The sequence below is a fragment of the Galeopterus variegatus genome, unplaced genomic scaffold (assembly GCF_000696425.1).
Source record: "Galeopterus variegatus unplaced genomic scaffold, G_variegatus-3.0.2 Scaffold313, whole genome shotgun sequence".
NCBI lineage: Eukaryota > Metazoa > Chordata > Mammalia > Dermoptera > Cynocephalidae > Galeopterus > Galeopterus variegatus.
The window spans coordinates 62,449-86,221 of record NW_007726424.1 but is presented as its reverse complement, the minus strand read 5'-3'; the positions used below and the strand labels follow the sequence as shown (position 1 = coordinate 86,221).

At 37.4% G+C, this 23,773-nt stretch overlaps 1 protein-coding gene across 14 annotated transcripts in view; it reads right to left on the bottom strand.

Moving 5' to 3' along the window:
• NRCAM (neuronal cell adhesion molecule) overlaps positions 1–23,773 on the bottom strand; it is a 74,978-nt gene that overhangs the window by 21,867 nt on the left and 29,338 nt on the right. For 6 of the 14 annotated variants that reach the window (XM_008567345.1, XM_008567350.1, XM_008567346.1 and 3 more), the window contains 14 exons: positions 22,116–22,259; positions 19,927–20,038; positions 18,278–18,444; positions 18,049–18,196; positions 16,395–16,519; positions 15,667–15,696; positions 13,947–14,048; positions 12,222–12,419; positions 12,054–12,124; positions 10,800–11,025; positions 10,303–10,418; positions 8,790–8,994; positions 6,366–6,488; positions 5,572–5,748 (listed from right to left, as the gene is read on the bottom strand). In XM_008567345.1, the coding sequence (XP_008565567.1) occupies positions 5,572–5,748; positions 6,366–6,488; positions 8,790–8,994; positions 10,303–10,418; positions 10,800–11,025; positions 12,054–12,124; positions 12,222–12,419; positions 13,947–14,048; positions 15,667–15,696; positions 16,395–16,519; positions 18,049–18,196; positions 18,278–18,444; positions 19,927–20,038; positions 22,116–22,259 (1,944 nt within the window). Of the gene's footprint in view, positions 1–4,512; positions 4,549–5,562; positions 5,749–6,365; positions 6,489–8,789; positions 8,995–10,302; positions 10,419–10,799; positions 11,026–12,053; positions 12,125–12,221; positions 12,420–13,946; positions 14,049–15,666; positions 15,697–16,394; positions 16,520–18,048; positions 18,197–18,277; positions 18,445–19,926; positions 20,039–22,115; positions 22,260–23,773 lie in introns of all 14 variants that reach the window. The other 8 variants (XM_008567360.1, XM_008567354.1, XM_008567355.1 and 5 more) reach the window with 3 other exon arrangements.

Here is a 23,773-nt window from a genome sequence, read left to right as displayed (position 1 = left end):
TTAAGAGGAACAATTTATTATCCCAGAGAAAATATGCTAGGAAAGGAAATCAGAAAGCTTCAATGAGTTTACTCAGACTCCAAAATTAAATTCTAAAATATGTAACTTAGAAGCTAAAGGCTGAAATAAAGTTAATGAAACAGCATTTCTTAGGATCATGAAGAGAAGTAAATTAAAGAGGTTAAATAATGCACTTGATCTCTGGAATATAATTGAACACATGTATATTTTGTATCTCTTTCTACTAAGCACAGGAAAACAGCAGAGAGGAAAACTGGTTATTGAATTATGTACAGTCCTTCTGCAGACCTAATTAATTTTAGTTTTCTCAGATGTTTTTCTTTAAGAAATAGATAATTATAGGAAAATGCTCAATTAGCAGAGATAGTAAATATGGACATATGTGTAAAACATTAGTGGTAAAGAACTCAGGAAAACGTTAATTTTCTTTTAAAGACTTTGGAATCATGGAACTAAGGAATTTAGTCCTGGAGTAATTATGAAAGATGTTCAAGGCAGAACCATAACGAAATACTTCTAACAGAAGAGCATTTAGCTTACTCTTTTTTTTAAGAGTGGTTTCTATGAATGCTCTCTTCTCTTTACTTCCTAGAGTTTCTTCTCTAAACAGTTTTCATTTTATTTTGTTTCCAGTTTTATTGAATTGAAATCAGTATCTCAAAGAGGTATTTGCACTACCCTATGCGTTGCACCACTATTCACAATATATGGAAACAACCTAAGTGTCCATTGACAAATGAATGGATGAAGAAGTTATGGCATCTATGTATCTATCTACCTAACTGTACATACACACTATGGAATACTATTCAGCCTTAAAAAAGAATGATATCTTGCCATTTGTGACAACATGGAATCTGGAGGACATTACACTAAGTGAAACAAGCCACACACAGAAAGACAAATACTGCATGATCTCATTTATATGTGTAATCTAAAAAAGTCAAACTTAGAGAAACAGGTTACCAGGGTCTGGGTTTGGGTAGTGGGGAATGGGGAGATGTTGGTCAAATGGTACAAGCTTTGTTATAAGATGAATATGTTCTAAGATCTGATGAACAGCATGGTTACTACAGTTGATTATAATGTACTATACACTGGAAATTTGCTGAAAGAGTGTATCCTAAGTATTCTCCACACACACACACACACACACACACACACACACACACACACACACACACAATGGTAACTATATGAGGTCACTTCCCTGTTTAAAACTTGGATGGCTTACCTCTGCCTAAAGGTAAATAAATTCTTTAGAAAGGCATTCATGACACCATCTACTGCTTCAGCCACCTCTCAGGGTCTTCTCTTTTCCACACACTCTGCATTTCAGCCAAGCAGATACTGGGTATAACCCAAACAGCTTCTATGTTTCAAACCTCATGCCTTTACTGAACCTTGTGCCCCTACAACCTCATGCCCCAACCCCCTAACTCATCTGAAAAAACAAAACAAAACAAAACAAAACAAAACTGGGCTTCATGGACTAGCTCAGAAATGGTTCAGTCCTCTATGCTCAGATAACAATTTGTTTAAACTACTAGTTTAGCATCTATTTATTACTCTTTTTATGTGCTGTTCTTACCTGCCAGATTTTAAACATGTCAAAGACAGGGTCTGTCTTACCATCTTGATACATGATGTCTTAAAAAAGGCTGGTGTGTTTTCCATGCCAGACCGACATTAGCTGTTGAACTGACTGAGCCTTCCATGCATCTATTTTATTTTGTTTCGTTTTGTTCAGGCCAAATAAAGGTGTGAACTTTAAATTTGATTTTTTATTTGCTGGTTATTTACTCTAGTAAAATAATATACCGAGAGTCAGATCACACAAAGGATTCATCACCAGCTGCTCCTCAAAGCCCTTCTCTGCTCAGTCCTAACTAGTAGACCGCAGTAGGCTGCTAATGAGGTCAAAAATGAAGATTCAGTTCCTGCCTTGCCAGATAGTTTCTCCCTATTCCTGTACAACAACTGTTCACTCTACAGAAGTGTTCTGATGGTTGATCCCAAAGGTGACAGAGTAAAATGCTATGGATAGAGCAGTATTGATCCATTGGCAACACTGGGAACATAAATCCATTATCTGCATTTTGGAAATTGAACAAACACAGCCAAACAACTCCAGTTCTTACACAAATACTGAGGGCCTTAATCAAACAAGGGAATGGACCAAAATAAATGATTCCTAAAGATGTTGAATATTTCCATGCTTGATTAGTTGTATTGAAGACAATGGCAAGAAGAAGGACCGTATGGCATAATACAGTTAATTGAATTGTCCTGGCTTCTACTTTATGGTTTAAATCATCCTTTTGCAATAATATATTTGAAAGATTGGGTTTCATTAACATCTCTTTAAATCTATAAGAAAATTTAAAAATGTAAACTCAGATACATTTCTTTTCCCCTTTATGACCAGAGTGAATTAAAATCATTTTTCATAAAATCACAACTCAATAAAATCATATTAGATGTTGATGCTTCTATAGCTAAAGACATCACACATGTTTTCTTTCAATGATTCATTTCTTATTTATTCCCTTTTGTAATATTTTAAATTAAAATATAAAAGATACCTTAAAAACTGAAAATTTAGAAGGACTGTGGAAAACTTTTATTTTTCTCCTTAGCATCTAAACTCCACATGGAGAAGGAAAATAGACAAGCAGACAGAACTCATTCTTAGGCTGAAAAAAAAATATTTTTAAGAAAGAAAAACCCAGATTCATAAATTATGGTAAAGCAGTTTCAAGTCTTACCATGGTAAAATATCATCATTTTTATGTAAAAAACGTGTAGTTATTTTTTCACTTTTAAAAGAAACAACATTGAAAATAAGGTCAGATTTTGCTTTTTTTTTCTTATTTATACACTATTCTTATCTGAGATCCATCAGGTTTTTATACGGGGGACTTAATGAACTTCCAGACACTGCATTTTTGATTGTCTCTATAATCATAAGTAATTTAGTTAATATCAAATGGTAAAACCAAAACTCTTTTGATAAAAATCTCTTTTAGTTTTAATTTATTAAAAATGGGGTGATATTTTTTCCAGTGGAATATATATCCTCCTCTAACATGACAAGTTCATGGAAAACTCAGACTTGCTGCAAGTCTGTTGAAGCACAATTTCTTTGCTACCAACTCTAGGCACAGCCACAGTGACATGTCTGCTGTGTAGGAGAAGAAACCAGGCTTTTAACTGGAATGCTTCAATTAAAGTTATATAGCACCAAACTACTGTAAAACCACCAATGATTTTAATTGATATCTAATTATACATATAAAAGGGAGTAAGTTTATATCCTTCTACAATATTGTAGAAATTTTGAATTTTTACAACTTTGCCCTTTCAATTCTAAAAGCACGAATATAACATTATTAAGATTACTGAAAATGGCTATAGTTCTTATTAAATCATTCCCAAATCTATCTGATCTACATTTTATAATTCACTAAGCCTCTGAATGTAAACAAATTTCTAAGAAAATAGAAAAAAGCATATCAACAGAAAGCTCACAAGAGTTAAATAACATAGGGCAAAACACTTATTTCTCTTTGTCTTCTTTTTCTTTATTCTTATTTGCACTCATTTGATCTGTCAAAGCCCAGGAAAACCCCTCACCATGTGAAAATGTGCCCAGTGGCAGGGACTCCACTGCTCTCTAACAAGCTAACTAGTCAACCAACAGCCAAGGTCAAAGATTGGCAGGGGGTGGTGGTGTCTTTGTCCTTGTCACAGGTGAAAGACATATTACAACATACTCAAGCACCATTATTCCAACAAATCTTTCTGACCCAGAGAGCTGTCAGAAATAAAGGAGGACAAAAATAATCCATTATGGATTGCTGGTAATTAGGAGGAGGAGATGAGCAGTTTGGTGAAGACAGGATGGAATAACAGAATTGAGCAGAGCATGCAGGCTTACTGGAAGACTTGCTTGTAAGGGAATCCTGGTGGGGTAAACTTTGGTACCAAACCAGTTGAAGGGTATTGCTAAACTAAAATTCCAAATGGACTGTGTTGTGTAATGCCAGCAGAGCGTACGGTGTGTCTGCAAGGAGTGCTGCTAAATCAGATTAGAATGGGAAGCTTGATTGATCCAATTTCTCACAGACTGTTTTCATTACAGGACTAATATTTCTGAACCTTAATATGTGGCATGACCATATAGAGGATTGGTGACAAATCCACAGTTTTGGTCCTGTCTGATCCAGCCAAAATCACATATTAAAAGCTAATATTAGGATTTGTACCAGGGATAGGTCTTGAGAAAAAAATTTTGGGAGAATTCAATATGTGGCTTCTACTTGTAAAAAAGACTAGAGTTTGATTTTAAAGCCAAGATCTGCCAAGATCTTCTTTTTTTGGTGGTTCCAAGCATATTTTATATTCTCTTTTTTACCCATGCTGCACTTCCCCACGTTTAACATCGCAAATTTCACACATCTATAAAGTCATGCAGATGAAGTATTTTACCTTTGCCTGCACCTACATCAGGTGGAAGAATACCAGCTTTAATGAAGGGAAACAGAAATAGGACACTATATAGTTAGATGTAACACACCCATGAGCATGTATAGTGATACAAAAACAGTCATTAAAATGCTAAAGCATGCAAGAAGGAAGTGCACCACATCAACTACAGGGGACAAAGATATGTTGGTGTCCCCAAACTTACCCACTATTCAAATTCACATATTACTTAAAGTGCATTATACATACTTGTCTGTTATCTAAGAAGGCTTAGGACATTGCAAACCAATTTTTGAACAGAAATGTCAATTTCTTAATGCTAGCAAAAATCACCAAATGAATAATCCTTAAGCAGTTCTACAATTTAGAGACATGCAAAACCACAAAATCTTTTACAATATTTTTGGTTATTTTCATTGAATCTAAAATTTTCAGAATAATTTTTAAAATATTAAAGGAAGTGTTAATTCCTTTTCTAAATACTTTAATAGGGCTATTTTGTTTTCTCTACCAGATGACATACCAAAATACAAAGTCCCTTGCTCAAATACAAAATAAATGCACTATTTAATACCTGTTTTGATTTCCTTGCTAGAAAACCTGAAGCAATATGTGGACTAGCAAGTTATGGCTAGTGAGTTAGAAAAAGAATTAGAATTACATATATTTATGAGTATAAAAGTGTGCTATCTATTTATGCATATATATATATATGTGTATTATATATATGTGTATGGGTGTGTGTATATAAAGCTGTACATAGGAAAAGATGTTGCCTTGGACTTCAAGTTCAAACATGCACATATTGTAATTTCTCACTCTCACCTCAATATTTTAATATAAATTTAAAATTTCACATGGGCTTGAAAAACAAATACCAAATAGACATTCCAATGTGAACTAACTGATTTAATATGGGAATGAGAAATTACATATAAGCGTTTTTGTTAATTGTGTAAGATGGATACTCCATAGCAGAAAGGAAAGAGAAAGCATAAACTTAAGTAAAAGATTTTCATTCCATACTTATATTTATATGGATTTTATACATACCCATCTTACCTTCATCCACAGTTGTTACTGCTTCCTCTGTAATTTGACTTCCTGATCCTGCTGATGTTTGTGCATAGAAATAAAACTTATATCGAGTGCTGACATTTAAGTTTTTTAAAGTCCAGCGTGTCTTGTTGGCAGGAATTTTTAAATCTACCAGAGGGCCCAATTCATGTGTGCTGTTAACTGCCAATAAGAAAGAACAAAGTGTGTTCCCCATTAATTGCTATAGGAATACTGTTATAAATAAATGTGTCAAGCAAAAATGTCAAACCTGGCTGACGCTGTCTTTTATAATCCTAACATAACTAAGTGATAACCTTTCACGGCTTCTATAACGTTATAAAAAATATAATTTTACAAATATAATTAATAATTATAATACAATACAATAAATTATAATATAATATAAAAAGGAGGAATATGTTCTCCATTGGCTTATAAACTAGGGGAATTTTATGGTTGGATCAAAATAGCATGTTTTTATCTCTGTGGTTTTGCAGGTGGAGTCTTGTGCTGTTAAATAATCTCAAACCTTTTCTTCAGCGTCCTTGTGCCCAACGAACTTATTATTTTCTAGTTTCAGATAATGCCCACCTAATTTAAGGATAGCACCCACCTACACCCTACCCTCAAAGGTCTGTATTATTCTATAGATTACTTAATTTTCAATAGCACATACACCATTTTTCTTTAAAAAGTAAGATTTGAAGTTATTTCTGGAATAACAGCTTGTATTTTAAAATAACAGTTAAGCTTTTTTTAAAACCACATTTTCCCTTCCCCTCCTGCCAATAACTTACTTGGCTGATATTTTAAGGTATACTCGGTCAAAATGCCATTCGGGTGGCTTGGTGGATCCCATTCCAAAGTGAGAGAATCAAGTGTAGGATTAACAATCTTCAAAGATGAGGGAGCACTGGGGACTTATAATGAGAGCATACAGTCAACACAAAGGCTTTTAAATGTTTCAAAATGTATGCAAATGACATATTTCACCACATTCATTCAATTCATCAAGGTTTTGGTTTTAGGTAACTTGTTACTGATTCGGCCGAAAATACATTAATACAAACTTGTGACAGGTACCCATTTAGTTGTTAGTCTTCTTTTTCTCTTACCATTTCCATTTAGATTCATTAAAACCACCCTCTCAAAATGTATAATGACTTTGCCTTTGGATGGACCCAAACCAAATATTTTTAAAGGAGATGATACTTACTTGATTCATGAATGGTGTTTTCATAAAAACAAACTAGTTACTATGTGAAACTATTCTAACTGGACCTTTGAGTGGAAGCAACTGTGTTCTTGGCCATTAAGCACAGTTTTTCCCAACAAACCAGGTGTCTCCAAACAGTCAGAACACCCTGCCTGCTGGGTTTTGGGCATGGACCGGCCTGCCCAGGTGCAGAGTCGTGCTAGTCCCGAGAGCTGACAGCCACCAGGACCTGATTGTGAGGGACAAGTGAGCCTGATGCTGCTGCATCCCTGGCTCGGGGACGGCCTGAGGGGTGTCAGGTTCTCTGTGGCAGAGGCTGGCAAATTACCAGAGGAAATGTGCCTTGTTTTCTTTTATCTCCTCATGAGGATGATGCTGGTGGCAGCTCTCCCTCATGGTGTCTACCTCCCCTACCATATTCCCTAGACGCCCATTAATGGCACCTCTGTCTCTCCTGTCACTCTAGCCAGAAACCAGGGAGTCAACCTGAACTGCTCCCTCTGCCTCATTTCCACCATCTGCTGGGACACTAAATCCTGTCAACTCCAACTCATTAACCTCAACCACACCCGTTTCTTCTTTGCCTCCTCCCCACTTCAGACCCTCGATGGTTCTAAGCTTCCCCAACCCAATAAGTAGTTCTTAACTTTTAGGGATCATGGACCCCCTTGAGAATCTGATTGCAGCCATAAACTCTTCCTTGAAAAATACACACACATTTTGCATACAATTTTAGGCTGGATCATGGAGCCCCTTAAACCCATTCATTGACTACTCCCCCTCAAGGGACTATAGTCTCAGGTGAAGAGCCTCTGTGTTCGTATCCACAGAATCCAAGACCATCCATGAGATGGGCCCTCCCCAGGTGACATTCCTCTCTTTTCTCCCCATTTCTGGCCACACAATTTGCAGTTTCCTGAAGGGGCCATGCTGTTTCCCACCTTAGTGTCTTCGGCACACTACTTCCTCTGTTCTTTATTCTTTAATCCTCTGATCATCTCTTCTGTGATGCCTTCCCCTGAACCATCTAAAGGACCAGTGTGGGGCCTCCCTAGTGAAAGCCTTGAGAGAAAGGAGCCCTGACTAAGGGGCAGTGAGCCCAAGGACAAGCAATTGTAATGGGATGGGCGTTGGGACACAGCGTGACTCTCAGAGGCTGTTGGGCAGGTGCCAACATCACAAGCCCTTCAACTAGGAGTCAGGACATGGTGTGTCTGTGAACTGCTTTCACCAAAGAGATCCAAAGCAGTTATTCATCCATTGTCACAGCTGGTTTGAAGTAAAATTTGAGATAGGTAAAGCCCATTTACGTCCCCTTTCAAATCTCTATTCTTCTGACCACATGGCCCCCTCTCTCGCTCACCCACTGGGCTCCCATGTCCCTGTGCCCACCATTCGCCTGGCTCCCCGCCCCCAGGCCAGCATGTACTTGATCCTCCCTCGCTCCCCGAGCAGCAGCCCACACTTGCAGTGACTTTTCCCTTCTCTTTCCAACCACTCTGCCAAGACCTCCAACCTTCTAACTCAGGTCAACTTTAGAAAATTATGAGAGAGCACTGAGAAAGAAGCTATAGAAATTAACTACAACATAGAGAAATGTTTTCCTTTCTGGGTGTTTTTCTTAGGTTATTCCATTTCATTCTCACACTTTTCAGATGAGGTTACTGAGGCATAAAGAAGTTATAGAACTTGCTACGAGTCAGAAAGTTAACAGATCAGATGAATGTCGAATAGCAAGATTTCAGACAGGGTGAGTAAGTGTGGAGGAAATTTTTAAGTCAAAGAAGAGGGCGTTTAGGTCAGCATTTTGTGTTCTGAAGCCTTCTACGTGCCCTTAGGACACATATGAGCTCACATTTTGCTGGCTTTGCATGTGCTGTGCTCATCTATGGGAAAATCACATTTGGCTACAGAATATAATTTATTTGGAGGCGCTTCTGTCATGCAAAGCCTCTCAAGCCATGCCAAATATTCCAGGGATCTCAGAGACATGTGCATCCCATACCTCCTTCTGGAGTATTAAAGACTTTGTCAGGGCTGGCCGGTCCCTCCCCTTTCCCATTGACCACGCGAACGTTCAGCGTGTAGTGGCTGAAGGGCTCCAGCCCAGGCAACATGCCATGAGTCTTGCTGCCTTGGAAAGTGAGGATCTTTTTTTCAATGTGACGTCTGTTTCTCTTAGATGAATTCTGTGCCTTCCAGTAGTAAATCTGAAACAGCAAGTACAAAAATCAGGGATGCACAAAGGGGCAAACACGATTCCTCATGGAATAGAGTCCCTTAGATAATGAGGGAAATTAAATTAAGACAATGTGACAAAGCTGGGCTATACTATTTTGTTGGAGGAATATAAGTGAAAAAAATGAAACAGCCTGAAACATATACAGTTCTCTCCAGAACGTGAGGTGAATGGATGACAATAGAGGGATTTAAGTTTTTTACTTGTAAAAAATATTCTAAAAAAAGTTACTGCCCAATGTTTACATACTCTTCTAGAGATAATACAAGTTCATGCACAAAACATATATCATTTCATTTAAACCTAAAAACCACAGGGTGGCTTTTATTTTTATTATTCCTATGGTACAGATGAGCCTCTGGGATACTGAGTCAGTCTCCCAAAGCCAAAGGGCTGTCAAGAGTCACAGGAGACCCTCTTGTCCAAGTTTAGAGCTTTTCCACTGAGCCAAACTCTATTACTTAATTAAAAATACTTTTTTTTTTTATTAAATTGTAGGCACAGGTTTTGGAGAGATGGATAAGAAAAGTGTTGATTAATTTTGTTAACAAATCCAGAATTGTTGTTTGTTAAGTCCTCTTAAATTCTTTTTAAGAATTTAAAGGCACTTTCAAGAGGGGTCAACATATATACAGTATCTGGCAAAAAAAAAAAAAAAAAAAGATAATGCAGTACAAAAAGTGACCTCTAGAGGGCGGGGCTAACAAATCAAGTAGTGACTGTGTGTGTGCGTGCAAAAACAGTTCTTCTCCCTATCAATCAAAAATCTCTATGAATTAGTCTTCCTGTGCCTCCCAGGATCAAAGATAACTGATGTTCATAAGAACAACCCAGTTGGGACTATACATGTATGGTCTTAAAATATAATCTGAATTATTTAAAAAATGCCTAAATTATTGTCAGGATAATTTGTGTGTTCAACATGTGGTCCATATTGCTTTAAAGCTAGATACAGTTCATTACATTGTATTTCTTCAAAAATTAATTTTCCTCATTTTGCGCATGTGTCAATTGTTTAGTTGGCAGAATGTTAGATGATCTGTGGCAAAAATGAAGAAAACATTTTTTTCTCAGTTTGGTTGTGGGGAGATTTCAAGTCAACTGTAACTGGGGTCCTTTAGATGGGGCCCTGCCTGAGGTGATAAACCAAATAAACTGGAGTTCACAAGTTCATGAGGAGATGAACCAAATAACTCCAACCTTACGCTGTGTGCGTGAAAAGTGGCATTTGTGCTGATGCCCTGGTACTAAAGAACATAGAAGGTCTCCCTTCACTTGCCCGATAGCCTTGCAGATGTCCTCGGATGCTCTTCAGAGGTACTGGGTCCCAGTGCACCTCGGCTAAGGTACTGTTCACCACATTCACACGCACATTTCCAGGAGCCACCATTGGGACTAGGGAAAGGATGAGGTTGAGGGGGGCGGTGAGTATCAATATTATTTTGAATTTCATGCAATAATGTCACGATCTCTTAATAATTTTGGCTTGAGGCATGCCCCAGCCCTAGTCTATGAATTATTAAGAATTAAAAATAGGTTTTTTTGCTATCTGTTCATTTGAGTTTGTGAGAGCATTGTTATTAAATGTAATCACCTTTAACATTCTGAACCTCTCTACCTAACATAGAAGGCTGTTTAACTTCAGAGAAGTCAAGCAAAATAATTGCTGCCTCCTTCCCTTGCAACCTGACTACCTCTGGAAATGTCCTCGGCCTGCACCTTGGTAAGTCTGTTTTGCTGGGGAAAAGTAGAAAGGAAAGAGAATCAGACACTTACGGTCTTCTCCAGAATGTCCCATGACTACAGCTGGCTCTGGAGCAAACCCCGCATCATTCAGAGCCTGAACTTTTATCAGGTATGGAACAAAAGTTGGTGTGCCTGAGACAATATATTTGGATACATTTGCCACAAACACAGACGTCCATTCATCGTCACCATCTTTCTGGCGCCAGCTAACTTTGTACTGAAGGCCTGGCCCATTGGATTCGAAACCATTCAAGGGCTATAAGAAAAGCAAAATAACGAGAGGTTATAAAACAGATTGACCGCACAACTTCTTACGGGAACAGCAAATTCAATTGCCAGACCAAAAGAAAGTGAGCACTGAAACACTAAAATACAAGCTATTAACCATTTTCTCCGGGGACTTTTTATCTTTTTTTATTTGTGATGAGATCCAAAACTTGTTTGGGATCAACATTTCAAAGGCTGCAATCTTTTTTAAAAGATTAAAATCTTTAATCTTTTCTTACTATCTTGAAGCAGTAAATACCACATAAGCCTAAACTCTAACTTCACAGCCAAGGATGGGTGACTCTTAAAACATTTCACTTACATAGATTGCTTTACATATTCCTGTTTCTGTGATAGTACATTGTTGTTCATTTTAGTTGCAGACTAAAACCTATGAACTGTTTTCCTCTTTATTAAAAAAAAAGGGTTAGTATGTCATCGTATCCTGTTTCTACATGTATGTACATAAGTATATACACTTGTATGTATATAAGTATCTAAAATAGGTTTTAAAATCACATAAGTAAATATGCATTCATTTTCCAAATCCAGAAAATACAGATAACCCTGCCCCCCTAAAAAAAGAAGTTGACTACTGGGAACAGTGTGGTGCATGTTTTCCAGGGGGTTCTTTATGCTGATGATAACACAAGCAGTAGCTAGCATTTATTGAGCGCATACATGTGTGAGGCATTGTTTGAGGTGTGTTATAATCTTTAATCTTATGAAGTTGACTCTATTATTATTCCCATCATGCCGATGCCTCATAGAGATGTTAAATAATTAGCTTACGGTCACACAATAAGTAGCAGAACTGGGATTTGTGCCCATTGATTTTGGCTCCAGAGGTGAAGTTTTTAACTACTACACAATACTGTCTCTTAAATAAAAAATAAAATCATATATATATTTTTTCCAAGAAATGAGTGAGATGGGATTTTAATGCAGATATTATTTTGAAACAACTTTTATTTACTGTAAAAAATACCAAGGAAAGTTGAAGATTTTACAGCTCACCTTCCACGTAATCACCAAATTATCAGGCTCTGATCCTAGTCCTTCCACGGCCGTGGGATTTGTATCTGGTTCTAGAAGTTAAGCAGCCACATAGGTGTAAGCTTTGGTCTTTTGCAAAGAGTGCAAAACTTTTCTAGGTCCTCTCCTGTCACGGAAGTCCTGCTTTACCTGCAGCTTTCGTCAGATACTGTTCCGACGCCTGGCTGGGCAAGCTCCTCCCGATGCCGTTCACTGCCATCACTCGGAAGGAGTAGTTCACGTAAGGAGACAGCTTCAGCTGGGCTGTAGTCTGTGTTCCAGAAACTTCAGCTTGGTAGTGCCACAGCCCTGCCTGGTGCATTGTATCTTCATATTCAATGATGAATTCTGGCCACAGCACACAGACACAACAAACACAGACAGTGAACCCGGTCCAGGGGTAGGGGGTTAGCAGTAACTAACAGGGTAACTAACAAGCCAGATATGAAATACTTTACTTCCAAGAAAAATTCCCTTAGAATATTTTGATTTCAGAGTTTCATCATTATCCTCAATATCTAAGAAACAGGGACATGTGTCAGACACCACATGAAATTAGCTCGAGGCTGTCAGTTAATACTCCTTGTAGCAAGTTCTCTCTTGAAGGTAAATCTGAGTTGTGTGTGTATATATTCGTATACATATACTATATATACATACATGCACATATAATGACATTATATATGATAACATAATATATGTTATTAATTTTATCTTCCTTGTGTACTCATTGAAAATATAAGCTCCATAAGGGCAGAGATTTTTGACTGTTTTGTTTTAGAACAATGCCTGTCACATAGTAAGCTCTCGATAAATATCTGCTGAATGAATGAGTGAATGAATGAAAAAAGTAGAAATGCTTTGAAATATAATGGTATTATTATAACAGGTAGAAAGGCTCTCCAAACATCCTAAGTAGCTAGATGTGGCCAATGCATTGCATCAGAGGGAAGACGCAGGCTGGATGAATGCGTGTTCTGATCAAGGACACTGAAAACTCAGTTGGGACAGGAGCACCACTGAAGAACACAAGATAGGAGGCTTTTGTTTAATTTTACTGGCAATATTCTGCTTTACCAGGAGGTGCCGTTATCAACACACCTGTCATTTCAGAATCATCTTAGGCAGTCATCAGAAAGGAATCTGGTCTTCTTGTCTATATAACCTTATACCTGAAAGTAATAACGTACTTCAGGCTTGTGACAAGATTGTGTCTACCTTTTATGTATCTCTTCAGTTTTATGATTAAACTTCTAAGCTTACGTATATTCTAATTTATTAAGCTCTCCCAGTATCCTTATGGCATTGTCCCTCAACTAATTTATTACCTAAGCTTATATCACCAGGGTGAGGAGCTTCATGGTTGAATGTACCACTTTGTAGCAGGATCTAATTGGGAAGAAAGAGACCTAGGTTTGAAGTTAGCAGACCTGATGTCTACACCCAGTTCTTTAAACAACTGTGGGTTTGAAAAGTCATTTTACTCACCAAGTCTCAATTTGCTAATATATAGACTGGGTATTATAGCACCTGCTCCTGCTATCCTTTTCTAGCAGAAGTTGGCAAAATGAATAACTAGACATGCTTACTGTGGTAGACATTTAAGGTGATTCTTTATGGATCTTAAACACAAACAACAGTATATTTACTTAATTAAAATATTCAGCAATTAACTAGTATCCCGTACCAGGAGCTGTAACCAGGAATAACTCCAGCTCTGAAGAGAAGAGAGCCATAAATACATAGTTTTGTTCTATCAGTAACAAAGCCAAGAATGCCAGTAAATCTCTTTGTGAGGAATTTTAGTTGCATATTGTCAGGTGCTTCAAAATGGCCATTACATTTATCAGTGACAAAGCGAATAGCACTACCTACTTGTGATAGGGCTGTTATTGTCATTGCCTGGGGTCCATGACAGCTGAACACTTTTGTCAAGTTGGTTTGTCAATTCTAAATCAAAGGGAGGATTTGGGACATCTGTAGACCAAACACATACATCACAGTTAACCATCCACCCTTGCGAAGCTTTCCTTTATTCCTGATACTATTCACAAAGGGGACATCTTAAGGACACAGCACACTTAATGATCAATGAGCATGCAACTGAAACGACATGGAAACAACTGAGGCTGCCAGGAACACATGAGCACACCCACGACAGCCCATCAATGAGTTCTGCTTGCTTGTTTCCAAATGAAACTAAATCTTTTGTGACCAAAACCAGTGAAGCAGACATACATCAACACTCTCAGTGTATGTCTTCCCATAAACATGAACAAGCACAAACATAAAAAATAATATTAGAGCTTAATTTCTAATAATGGCAAACAGAGAATAGCAAATGCTGAAAAACAAACACAGGCAAATAAAATAAATTGTCTAAGAAGATCCAAATATTCTTTCTGAAACATGCTGAATGATAGATTTTGGGGCTCCTGAAGAATATATATATATATATTTGTCTTTTTTGTGACCGCCCGTACCGCGCTCAGCCAGTGAGCGCACCGGTCATCCCTATATAGGATCCGAACCCGCGGCGGGAGCGCTGCTGCGCTCCCAGCACTGCACTCTCCCAAGTGCGCCACGGGGTCGGCCCAGAATATTTATATTTTTAAGGGAACTCTGAAATGAATGCTATGTAGATAGCACTCAGCATATGTAAGTATGTTTACTCTTAGAGGACACCAGGGTACAGACACCTCTTCGAGCAAAGGTGACCCAGAAGCATGCTTCCCTCTTCTACAGTGATCCAGAGAGTTAATGTTCCTCCTGGCCCTTGTTGACCTTGCTTCTGGGAGTAGCTCTGGCTATGGGGGGCCAGAGGTCATATAAATATACGGGCTTTTTTTTTCTTATCAGTAATGAAGCAGCAAATGTCTACAAAGGAGATAGGTCTCATATAGGATGATTAACGATATTACATAAAATCCAACTGAGATTATGTCACAAAATTAATTTTTGTATTTATGTGCTGAATAAAGATGAGGGTTCTCTAAACAAATAGATTTCTGCAAGTAATTTCTGATTTATATTCCAAACTCATAAAAGTCACCCAACAAGGATGTGCCCCTCCTTTTGGTCTTTCTTGAGTGATCGATCTTTTGTTAACACACAGTGAGGCAGTTTTCTCTCACAGAAAAGTCAAATGTTATTCTACACATCCATTTTTCTTCCTCTGTAAATTTCTTGAAAATGGAATCCCAAAATAACATTTATTTTTCCAAAATAACTTCTAATAGATTGAAGTGAAAACCTAATGTGTCAAATGATGTTACAAATGGCTTTTTCATTCTGTAAAATGTGGACGATGGTTTTTGAAAAAGCACTATGCTAGTTTACAAGGAAATTGTATCAAAGAGGGACTTATCAAATGAAATGATTTTGTAATAGCACATGAAATAAACTCAGTGAAAAATTATAGGGTAATAATGAATAAATGATTTGTTGCAGTAAATGGGCAACACAACATAACAATTGACAGCTCTTTTTATCTTAAAGAAACACAAAGATGTGACACAGAAAAGTAATTAATTTTTTTCTGCAAATTTGAAATTGTTTGACAGAGAATAGAGAAAGAAGACTCATATTAGTTTACCGTAAATGGGAGCTGGAGTTGGAGTAGGAGCTAGAAAGGACATTAATATAAAGGATTTTAATCAAAATTAGTAATGGAAAGATACAAGATAGCACAAGAAGACAAAGATTACACATAATTAAGCTTATAAAATTAAATCCTTTGTTTAACTGTGAGACACGGCATTGATCAACATGCAGTACAATTTAGGGGGGAAAAGCCTTTCAATTTTAAATAAAAGTAGATTATTTCCCCCAATTTTCTTATAAAGATATCAAGAGTGTGATAATACACCATTTTATCCTAGTGCTGCTACAGAATATATTTACATGGAAATTATCACCTCAATGGCATCTTTCTTTTTTTTTTTTTATTCCTTTTTGTCTTTTTTCGTGACCGGCAACGGATCGCAACCCTCAGTGTCGTGCCCGTACTGGGCCGGGACCGGCAACGGGATCGCAACCCTCGGTGTTGCGCCCGCACCTCGCTCAGCCAGTGAGCGGGAACCGGTCTGTATGTGGGATCCGAACCCTCGGCGGGACAAGCGGCGCACTGTAGCAGTGTGCCACCGGGCCGGCCCACAAGGGCATCTTTCAAAGAAGAAAAGCACAGGCGTTAGCCCACCCACGGGCATTAACTCACCCATGTCATAGGTGTAGAACCATAACAAGCAAACATTTAATATTTACAATTTTTCTTTCTCTTTTCAGCCTAACACAGGGAAGCCAGTTGTTACTTGTAGTTCTTACCGACCACACTCAGCACAGCACTGGCAGAAACGCTGTCTAGAGTTGTGTTGGCCACACAGGTGTAGGTCCCACCATCATCGTCACTTACATCAGCTACCACCAGCTGCTCCTTGTCAACAGTAAACCTGTGAACACAACACGTGCAGAGCAGCTGAAGTGGAGACCCTATCATTGCTTCACTGGCATGAAAGAAACTCTGAATTTGATAAGAGAGAGCTGATAAACCTTTTCAGCAAACTAGAGTGAAAATCCTATACAGTACGTATCACTTTAATGATGATTAAAGTTGGAAAACAATTTGAATGAATTAGAATCTTGGGTTAGAAGGGATATTAAGTCATCTGGCACAGTGGTTTTCAGCCTGTTCTCTAGAGTCTTGAGGGGCATCCAGAGGTGGGGTGGGGGGCAGCTCCATGAGAGGGCTTTACTAAGGCTTTACCTGCTAAGAAACACTTGAAAGTCATTCATTTGGTTCAATTTCTATCAAAGCATATATTTTAAAATAATTTCTTATCTAATGCGGAAATTTCATGTCATTTTTGCCACATGCATAAACTCTCATAGGAGAAGGTAAATGCCAAGATTAATAATCACTAGAAATAGGAAGATTTAGATCAGCGATCTCCACTAAGGGATTTCTAGAAGTTACTTGCAGGCATGAACAATTACTCAGGGGTCAAAAATCAAGGTGTATAGGATTCATGTATAATTTTAATGAAGCTGCCTAAATCATAAACTGTCTTCTCAGGGAACTTCCAAGTTAAAGCTTTGCCAACTTAACCTGAGGGTCATTTCTTCATACTTCATTTTCATCTTTCTCAACTCTGATTCCACAAATAAAACTGACCAGCTGAGGTGTAGAACTAGATGGAAACTCCAGGCATATAGAGGAGTTCTTTTGGGACCATTAACAGCAATAGGGCAACATTTAGGCACTACAGGTTTAGGTGAGCTGCAAGTGAACCACAGAAACTATTTCCACCAGAATACAGCATCCCCTCTAATAGGGGGTGATGCCTGCAGCCTTTGTGACTGCTCACATTCACATACTCCTCTGTTCGTATTCACTGTGTCCAATTGAGGGCCTCAACTGGAAAATGGTGTGACCTTCCTTCCATTCCAAGCCAAAGGACTGAAACATGCTCAGGCCGTTTTAAATGCTTTCCCTGTTTTTGTTTTTCCTTCCCCTTCCGCAGGCTTTAGGTAGAGTCAAAAAAGAATACTCCCTATCCAAATAAAAACTAGTGTCTTTTAAAATAATGACAAAAATTCAGGCACATTCTGGTGATTAAAAAGATCATATTTCTGCTTATTTGTAGAATGGTAATGAAAACATCTGTTGAGACTTCACAGTTCAAAGTACAAAACAGTGGACGCTGTCCAAGGCTTGAAGGGTTTTTTCCCATCCCGAATTACAAAGGAGACCAACACACAAAGATAGACAAACACTTTCTGGGTCTTATTTCAATCATGTGATGCCTTTTTAGGTCCAAATATTTTACAGTAGGGACAAAATGCATATCTCTATATATCTAAATGCATATCTTTTTGGAAGCTAAAAACATCACCATTAAGTCACTGTACAGCAAACCTCTGGTTCATGAGCAGTTTAAAGAGAGAATGAAGAGAAAAGAAAGAAATAATCTTCAATTACCTTTCATCACTGGGCAGCTCACCATTGTCCTTCAGCCACATGACAGTGGGGACTAAGGTCTGATCATGTTTTACTTTGCATTCAAAGGACACTGTGCTCCCTCTTTGCACAATTGCATATTCAGGCTGTTTAATGATCCTAGTTGGATCTGAAATTTAAAGTCATTGTTATCGAAGATTTTGCTCAAAGTCAAATAATACTTGAAAAAAATCTGTTACCTCTGCCTTACCTTTGATTTCTAAGTGAACATCATTCTTTGCCATCCCTAATTTATTCCTTGCAACACATGTATAAGTTCCTGTACTGTCCTTTTGGGCCACAGGAATTTCCAAAGTTCCATTTTCATGTAAAACATAAATATCTTCATGAAGAGCACTTCCTTTAGCTCCTTTAAACCTTCATGATAAAAGTATCACAATGAGAATAAAAATGCATCATAATTTGAAGCCAGACAGAAAACGTCACGTTCAATGTCAACACAACCTTGGTCTGCATTAAAGCATCAAGTTCTGAGACATTTAGAATTTGCACAAGCACCCTGGATGCTTGTATGTCAGTGGGGTAAATGTAAAGATGAGACATAAAACTGGAAAATTCAACAACAAATGATGTTTGTAGAAACAGGCTGACAATAATTAATATTTAAATTGTAATTTTTGTTATGTGAGATCCATAATTTAATAAACACATTATTACTTATCTTATCTCTAAATAGGTGATAAAATTGGCAAAAGAAAGACTGCTCTTTTTGACATTTCCCCCCAACTCTGATGTATTTGTAACTCTATCTGCAGGTTATAATTCTAAAAGGATTTTGATTTCAAGGCTACGAGGATTGTACTTTTGAAAGTATACATAGGAAGATATTCAAGGGAGAAAAAAAGGCATGTGTGTCAGGTAGGAGAAGTGAAGAAGGAAAAAAGGGGTTTGGCAAAGTCAATCTATTGTCTAAGTGTTAATCCCCGCGGCTTTATGAGAAAATCATCTGCATGAGCATCCATGTTTCTCTTCTCTGTGGTTAAGGTGGGGGCCTGGGGAGATTTTATTTTAATCCTAAATCTGCTTTTCTTTTCACCTCAGTAGTTGGTGCCCAACACAGCATCTGGGATCTGACAGATGATCAATAAATGAATGTTCTATTTCCTTTACTCATTCTTTCTGAGCTGTTGCCTATCCTAGCCTTCTTTCTTCTGGCTCATGCTAAAGTCAGCAATCAGCAGGAGGTAGAGGACTTCTTTCAGGTGTGGTACATGAAAAGGATGGTCTGAAGGGGACAGTGAAAGGACACGGGAGCGATGCTGGATTTGAGCCAGGAAGATCTGGTGGGAGGGGTAATGAAGGGAAACACTGGTTTAACAAATTCTGGTTTTAGCTTATAGATCCTCTCCCCCACCCCACATGATATCTTATTATCACAGAATGCCCCCCAGCCAGTCCCTCCAGCCATTATTCACAAAGCCCCAGGTGATGTCCATGGCATCATAAAATACAGCAGCCTTAAATTTTAAAAAAATCATTTACATGGGCTGGCCAGTTAGCTCAGCTGGTTAGAGTGCGGTATTATAACAGCAAGGTCAAGGGTTTGAAACCCCATAGTGGTCAGCAGCCTCCCCCCAAAATAAAATCATTTTATAAGCTTTGTGGTTGATAGAGTGTGCTGGAAATGTATGTATGTAGAGATTATACATATGAAAGTAATTATCACAGACAGAGCAGGCAGTTAATAAATATTTGTGAATGAATGCATTTAATAATTAATAGTACGATGAATTGTATACTGCCTTTCCCGTTTGTTCTTTGACTAAAACTCAACACATTTACAAATGTGAAGGTTTTAGCAAATGTAAGGATTAAAAAGCAAAGAGGGCCATTACTTACCACTCAATGGTAGGTAGAGGAGACCCAAAGAAGGCGCAATCTAGTAAAGCAGGCCTGTTTGCAATGACTTGGTAGAGTGTGTTTGCAGATGTAAGAATTCGTGGTGGCTCAGCTAAAAACATTTTAAAAAGGTAAAGTAAATGTTAGAATACATTTTAGGCCCACAGTATATTTATTGCATTTTGTTTTAAGGTCATTAAAGGTCATGGTAAAGCACAACCAACATATCTCTCTTTTTATGTTCCCTATCAGACATGACACTCCGGGTCACTGAAGGTGGAAAAATATAAATTTCCTCCCTCTACTTTATATGCCCACATCTTACTCAGGCATTATTTTAATTATTGATTTACTTATCTGTATCTCCTACCATACTGTGAGTCCCTTCTGGCCAGGGAATGGAAATTTTTATTGTTTTATCCCAGTACAGTATCTGGCACAAACGTAACGGCCAGGTATATTCTCACTGAAAGACTGACCCATTTCAACCCCAGTAGGTGGGAATGGTGGGAAACCCATAAGCTGGCATTAAAAAAGCAGAGTGATGACCAAAAAATGGAACCCAGGCAACGAAGGCAAAAATAGACAAATAGGATTACATCAAACTAAAAAGCTTCTACACAGCCAAAGAAGGAATCTACAGAGTGAAGAGACAACATACAGAATGAGAGAAAATATTAGCAAACCATATATCTGATAATGGGTTGATAGCCAAAATATATAAGAAATTCAAATAACTCAATAATAAGAAAACAAATAATCCAATTAGAAAATGGGCAAAGGACCTGAATAGACATCTCTCCAAAGAGGACATACAGATGGCCAATAGATATATGAAAAATGCTCAACATCACTAACCATCAGAAAAATGAAAATTAAAACCACAATGAAATATTACCTCACACCTGTTAGAACGGCTATTACTAAAAAGACAAAAGATAAGTGTTGGACAGGATGTGGATGAAAAAGGAACACCTGTACACTGTTGGTGGGAATATAAATTAGTATAGCCATTATGGAAAACAGTATGAAGATTCCTCAAAAAACTAAGAACAAAACTACCACAGGATCCTGCAATCCTACTACTAGGTATGTATCCAAAGGAAATGAAATCAGAATGTTGAGATATCCATATTGCCATATCTATTGCAGCATTCTTCAATAGCCAAGATATGGAATCAACATGTGTCCATTAATGAATGAATGGATAAAGAAAATTTGGCATTTGTATACAATGGAATACTCTTCAGCCTTAAAAAAGAAGGAAATCCTGTCATTTGCAACGACATGGATGAACCTGAAGGACATTATGTTGAGTAAAAGAAGCCAGACAGAAAGACAAGTAATGCATGATCTCACTTATATGTAGAATCTAAAAAAGTTGAACGTGTAGAAGTAGAGAGTGATAAATGGAACCAGAAGTCAAAACTGCTTCCTCACCATCCACCAATATCTTAAGGGCTTAGCTCTTCATGTGATTAGTGACCTTGATTTCAATCATGAAGGAAAAAATATCAAGTATTGGTTGGCTTCCTGATGTTAATTTTGTTTGGAAAGGGAGCATACTAACCTAAAAGAGTTGGAGTATAATTCCTGGCACTGTGAAAACTATTCTCACATAAATTTTAACAAATGTGGTATTTTGGTAGTTTTGTCCAATGTGAGAAATACAATGTTCCCATAAACCAAGCATTTCAGAATATGTTTGAGTATGTCATAGTTTTCTAAACATACTTTTAAGAATTAAATAAATGCACATCTGTGACTTGAATAAAGGCCAAGCATTATGATTAATGGCTTATTTTTGAAAAATCAGAATCATAAAATTATTATTTATCTTGTCAGTTTCTAAGGATGGAAGAGCAGAAACATGCAGTTACTAATAGCAGACAAATTGAGGGGTTTGACTCTTAGTCTAACCATCTGTGAATGGAAAACCCAGACCATTCGATTATTTCAACAGTGAAAATTTGCCATTATAAAAACTGTGTTAAGAAAGAGCATTAAGACCAGACTGTAATATCCTACAGGGCAAGGTCTGTATCTTATCCATCTCTGTATATCCCTTACAGTGCCAAGTATTGTACATTGTACATAGTAGATACTCAATATATTTTTTGCTGAATGGATAGAAAATAAGAGTAGTCATTAAGTTAATTTGCCACGTCTTTAATAAAGGGAGAGCTTACCCAGCACATTTACAAATGCATTTGCCAGCAAATATCCATATTCATTAGAGGCATTGCACTGATATACCGCACTTGATCTTTCTTGAACATTTGAAAAAATAATGGTATCACCATCTATTTTCCTGCTGGGGTCATCCGGGGCAACTGTTTGGGTATAAAAATAGAAAGTATGTATTTATTCCTCTTTGCTCAAAAGATGTATATTAAACTTGTAAAGCTTAAAGTCCACATTATAGTAAGTAGAATAGAAATACAGACTGATCTAGGTATATGCAGCAAGAAGAAGACTAGAATCCAGGCAGAAGCCATAATTTTTCCCTCTTCAGAATTTAATTCTCATATATCAGCATGGACATAAGCTCAATATTCATTTGGTCTTAAGTGGATGGATTCTATCATATTGAATATTAGTTTGAGAGAGGCAGAGAAAAAAATCCCACAAGTTTAGGTGAAAATGGCACCACAAATTCAGGAAAACATTGCCTTGCTCACAAAGAGACTGTGATTATTTATGAGGAGGCAAGTTAATTATCAAGAGGAGATAGTGAAAGCTAGCTAACAAATATAGAAACACTCTAGCTCGTCCAAACCCGTCCCTTTCAAGAGCCTCTTCTTTAAACAAATAGACAAATAAATAAATAAATAAATAAGTATAGAAATAAATACAGTGCTAATAATCAAATGTGAAAATATTTAGTATTTTGCTTTGGAAATTTCTGAGGCTAAAGTAGAAATAAACTGTGTATAATTCCTCTTAAAGACAGTGTTTTCAGCTAAATCTCTTAAGTATTTAAAGAAATATTAAGACCAGGATTGATCCTTACTGAAGTGGAATAGAACTGGCTGGGTAACATAATATGTGAGAATTTAGTCCAGGGCATGCTCAACAAGTTAGAACTGCTATGCTATTGGAGATGAATTCCTTTTTGTGAATGCTAAACCTTAGTCTGTGACCTTACATTGTTATAAACATACACTAAAAGGAGTTAGGTCTCTGTCTCAGCATGCTGATCAAAATCAAAACAAAATCACAGCACCCTTTCTCTTAAATTGCTCTTGCAACTTGAGCCAGTTAAGAAGACTTTACTTTCTTTCATTCTAAACATCATTTCTTTTTCTTTGTTGATAGGAAAGGAATGTGCCTCTAAGACATTTATCACTGCATTTAGAGTCCTTTATCACTTTAAAATAAAAAATATTTGGTTAATATGTGGCTTATTATCCCACTTTGACAAAAGTAAACCAAACTATAGTTATTAAAAAAAAAACTCTATAGTTATTCATCCTTGTTTTATTTTGGATGCTCAAAGCATTTTGCTTACTCATTCTGTAAGTTTTCTACTGTTGATGTAACAAATTACCACAAATTTTGTGGTTTAAAACAACACAAATTTACTATCATTCAGTTCTGTAGATTAGCAGTCTGACATGGGTCTCATTGAGCTAAAATCAAGATACCTGCAGGACTGTGTTCCTTTCTGAAGGTTTAGGGAGAATCCATCTCCTTGCCTTTTCCAGCTTCCGGAGGCTGCCCACATTCCTTGGCCCATGGTCCCCTTCTGCCATTTTCAAAGCTATCAGTGTTGCATCTCTCTGATCATTGTTCCATAGTCACATTTCTCTCTGACTACAGCCAGCACAGGCATTCCACTTTTGAG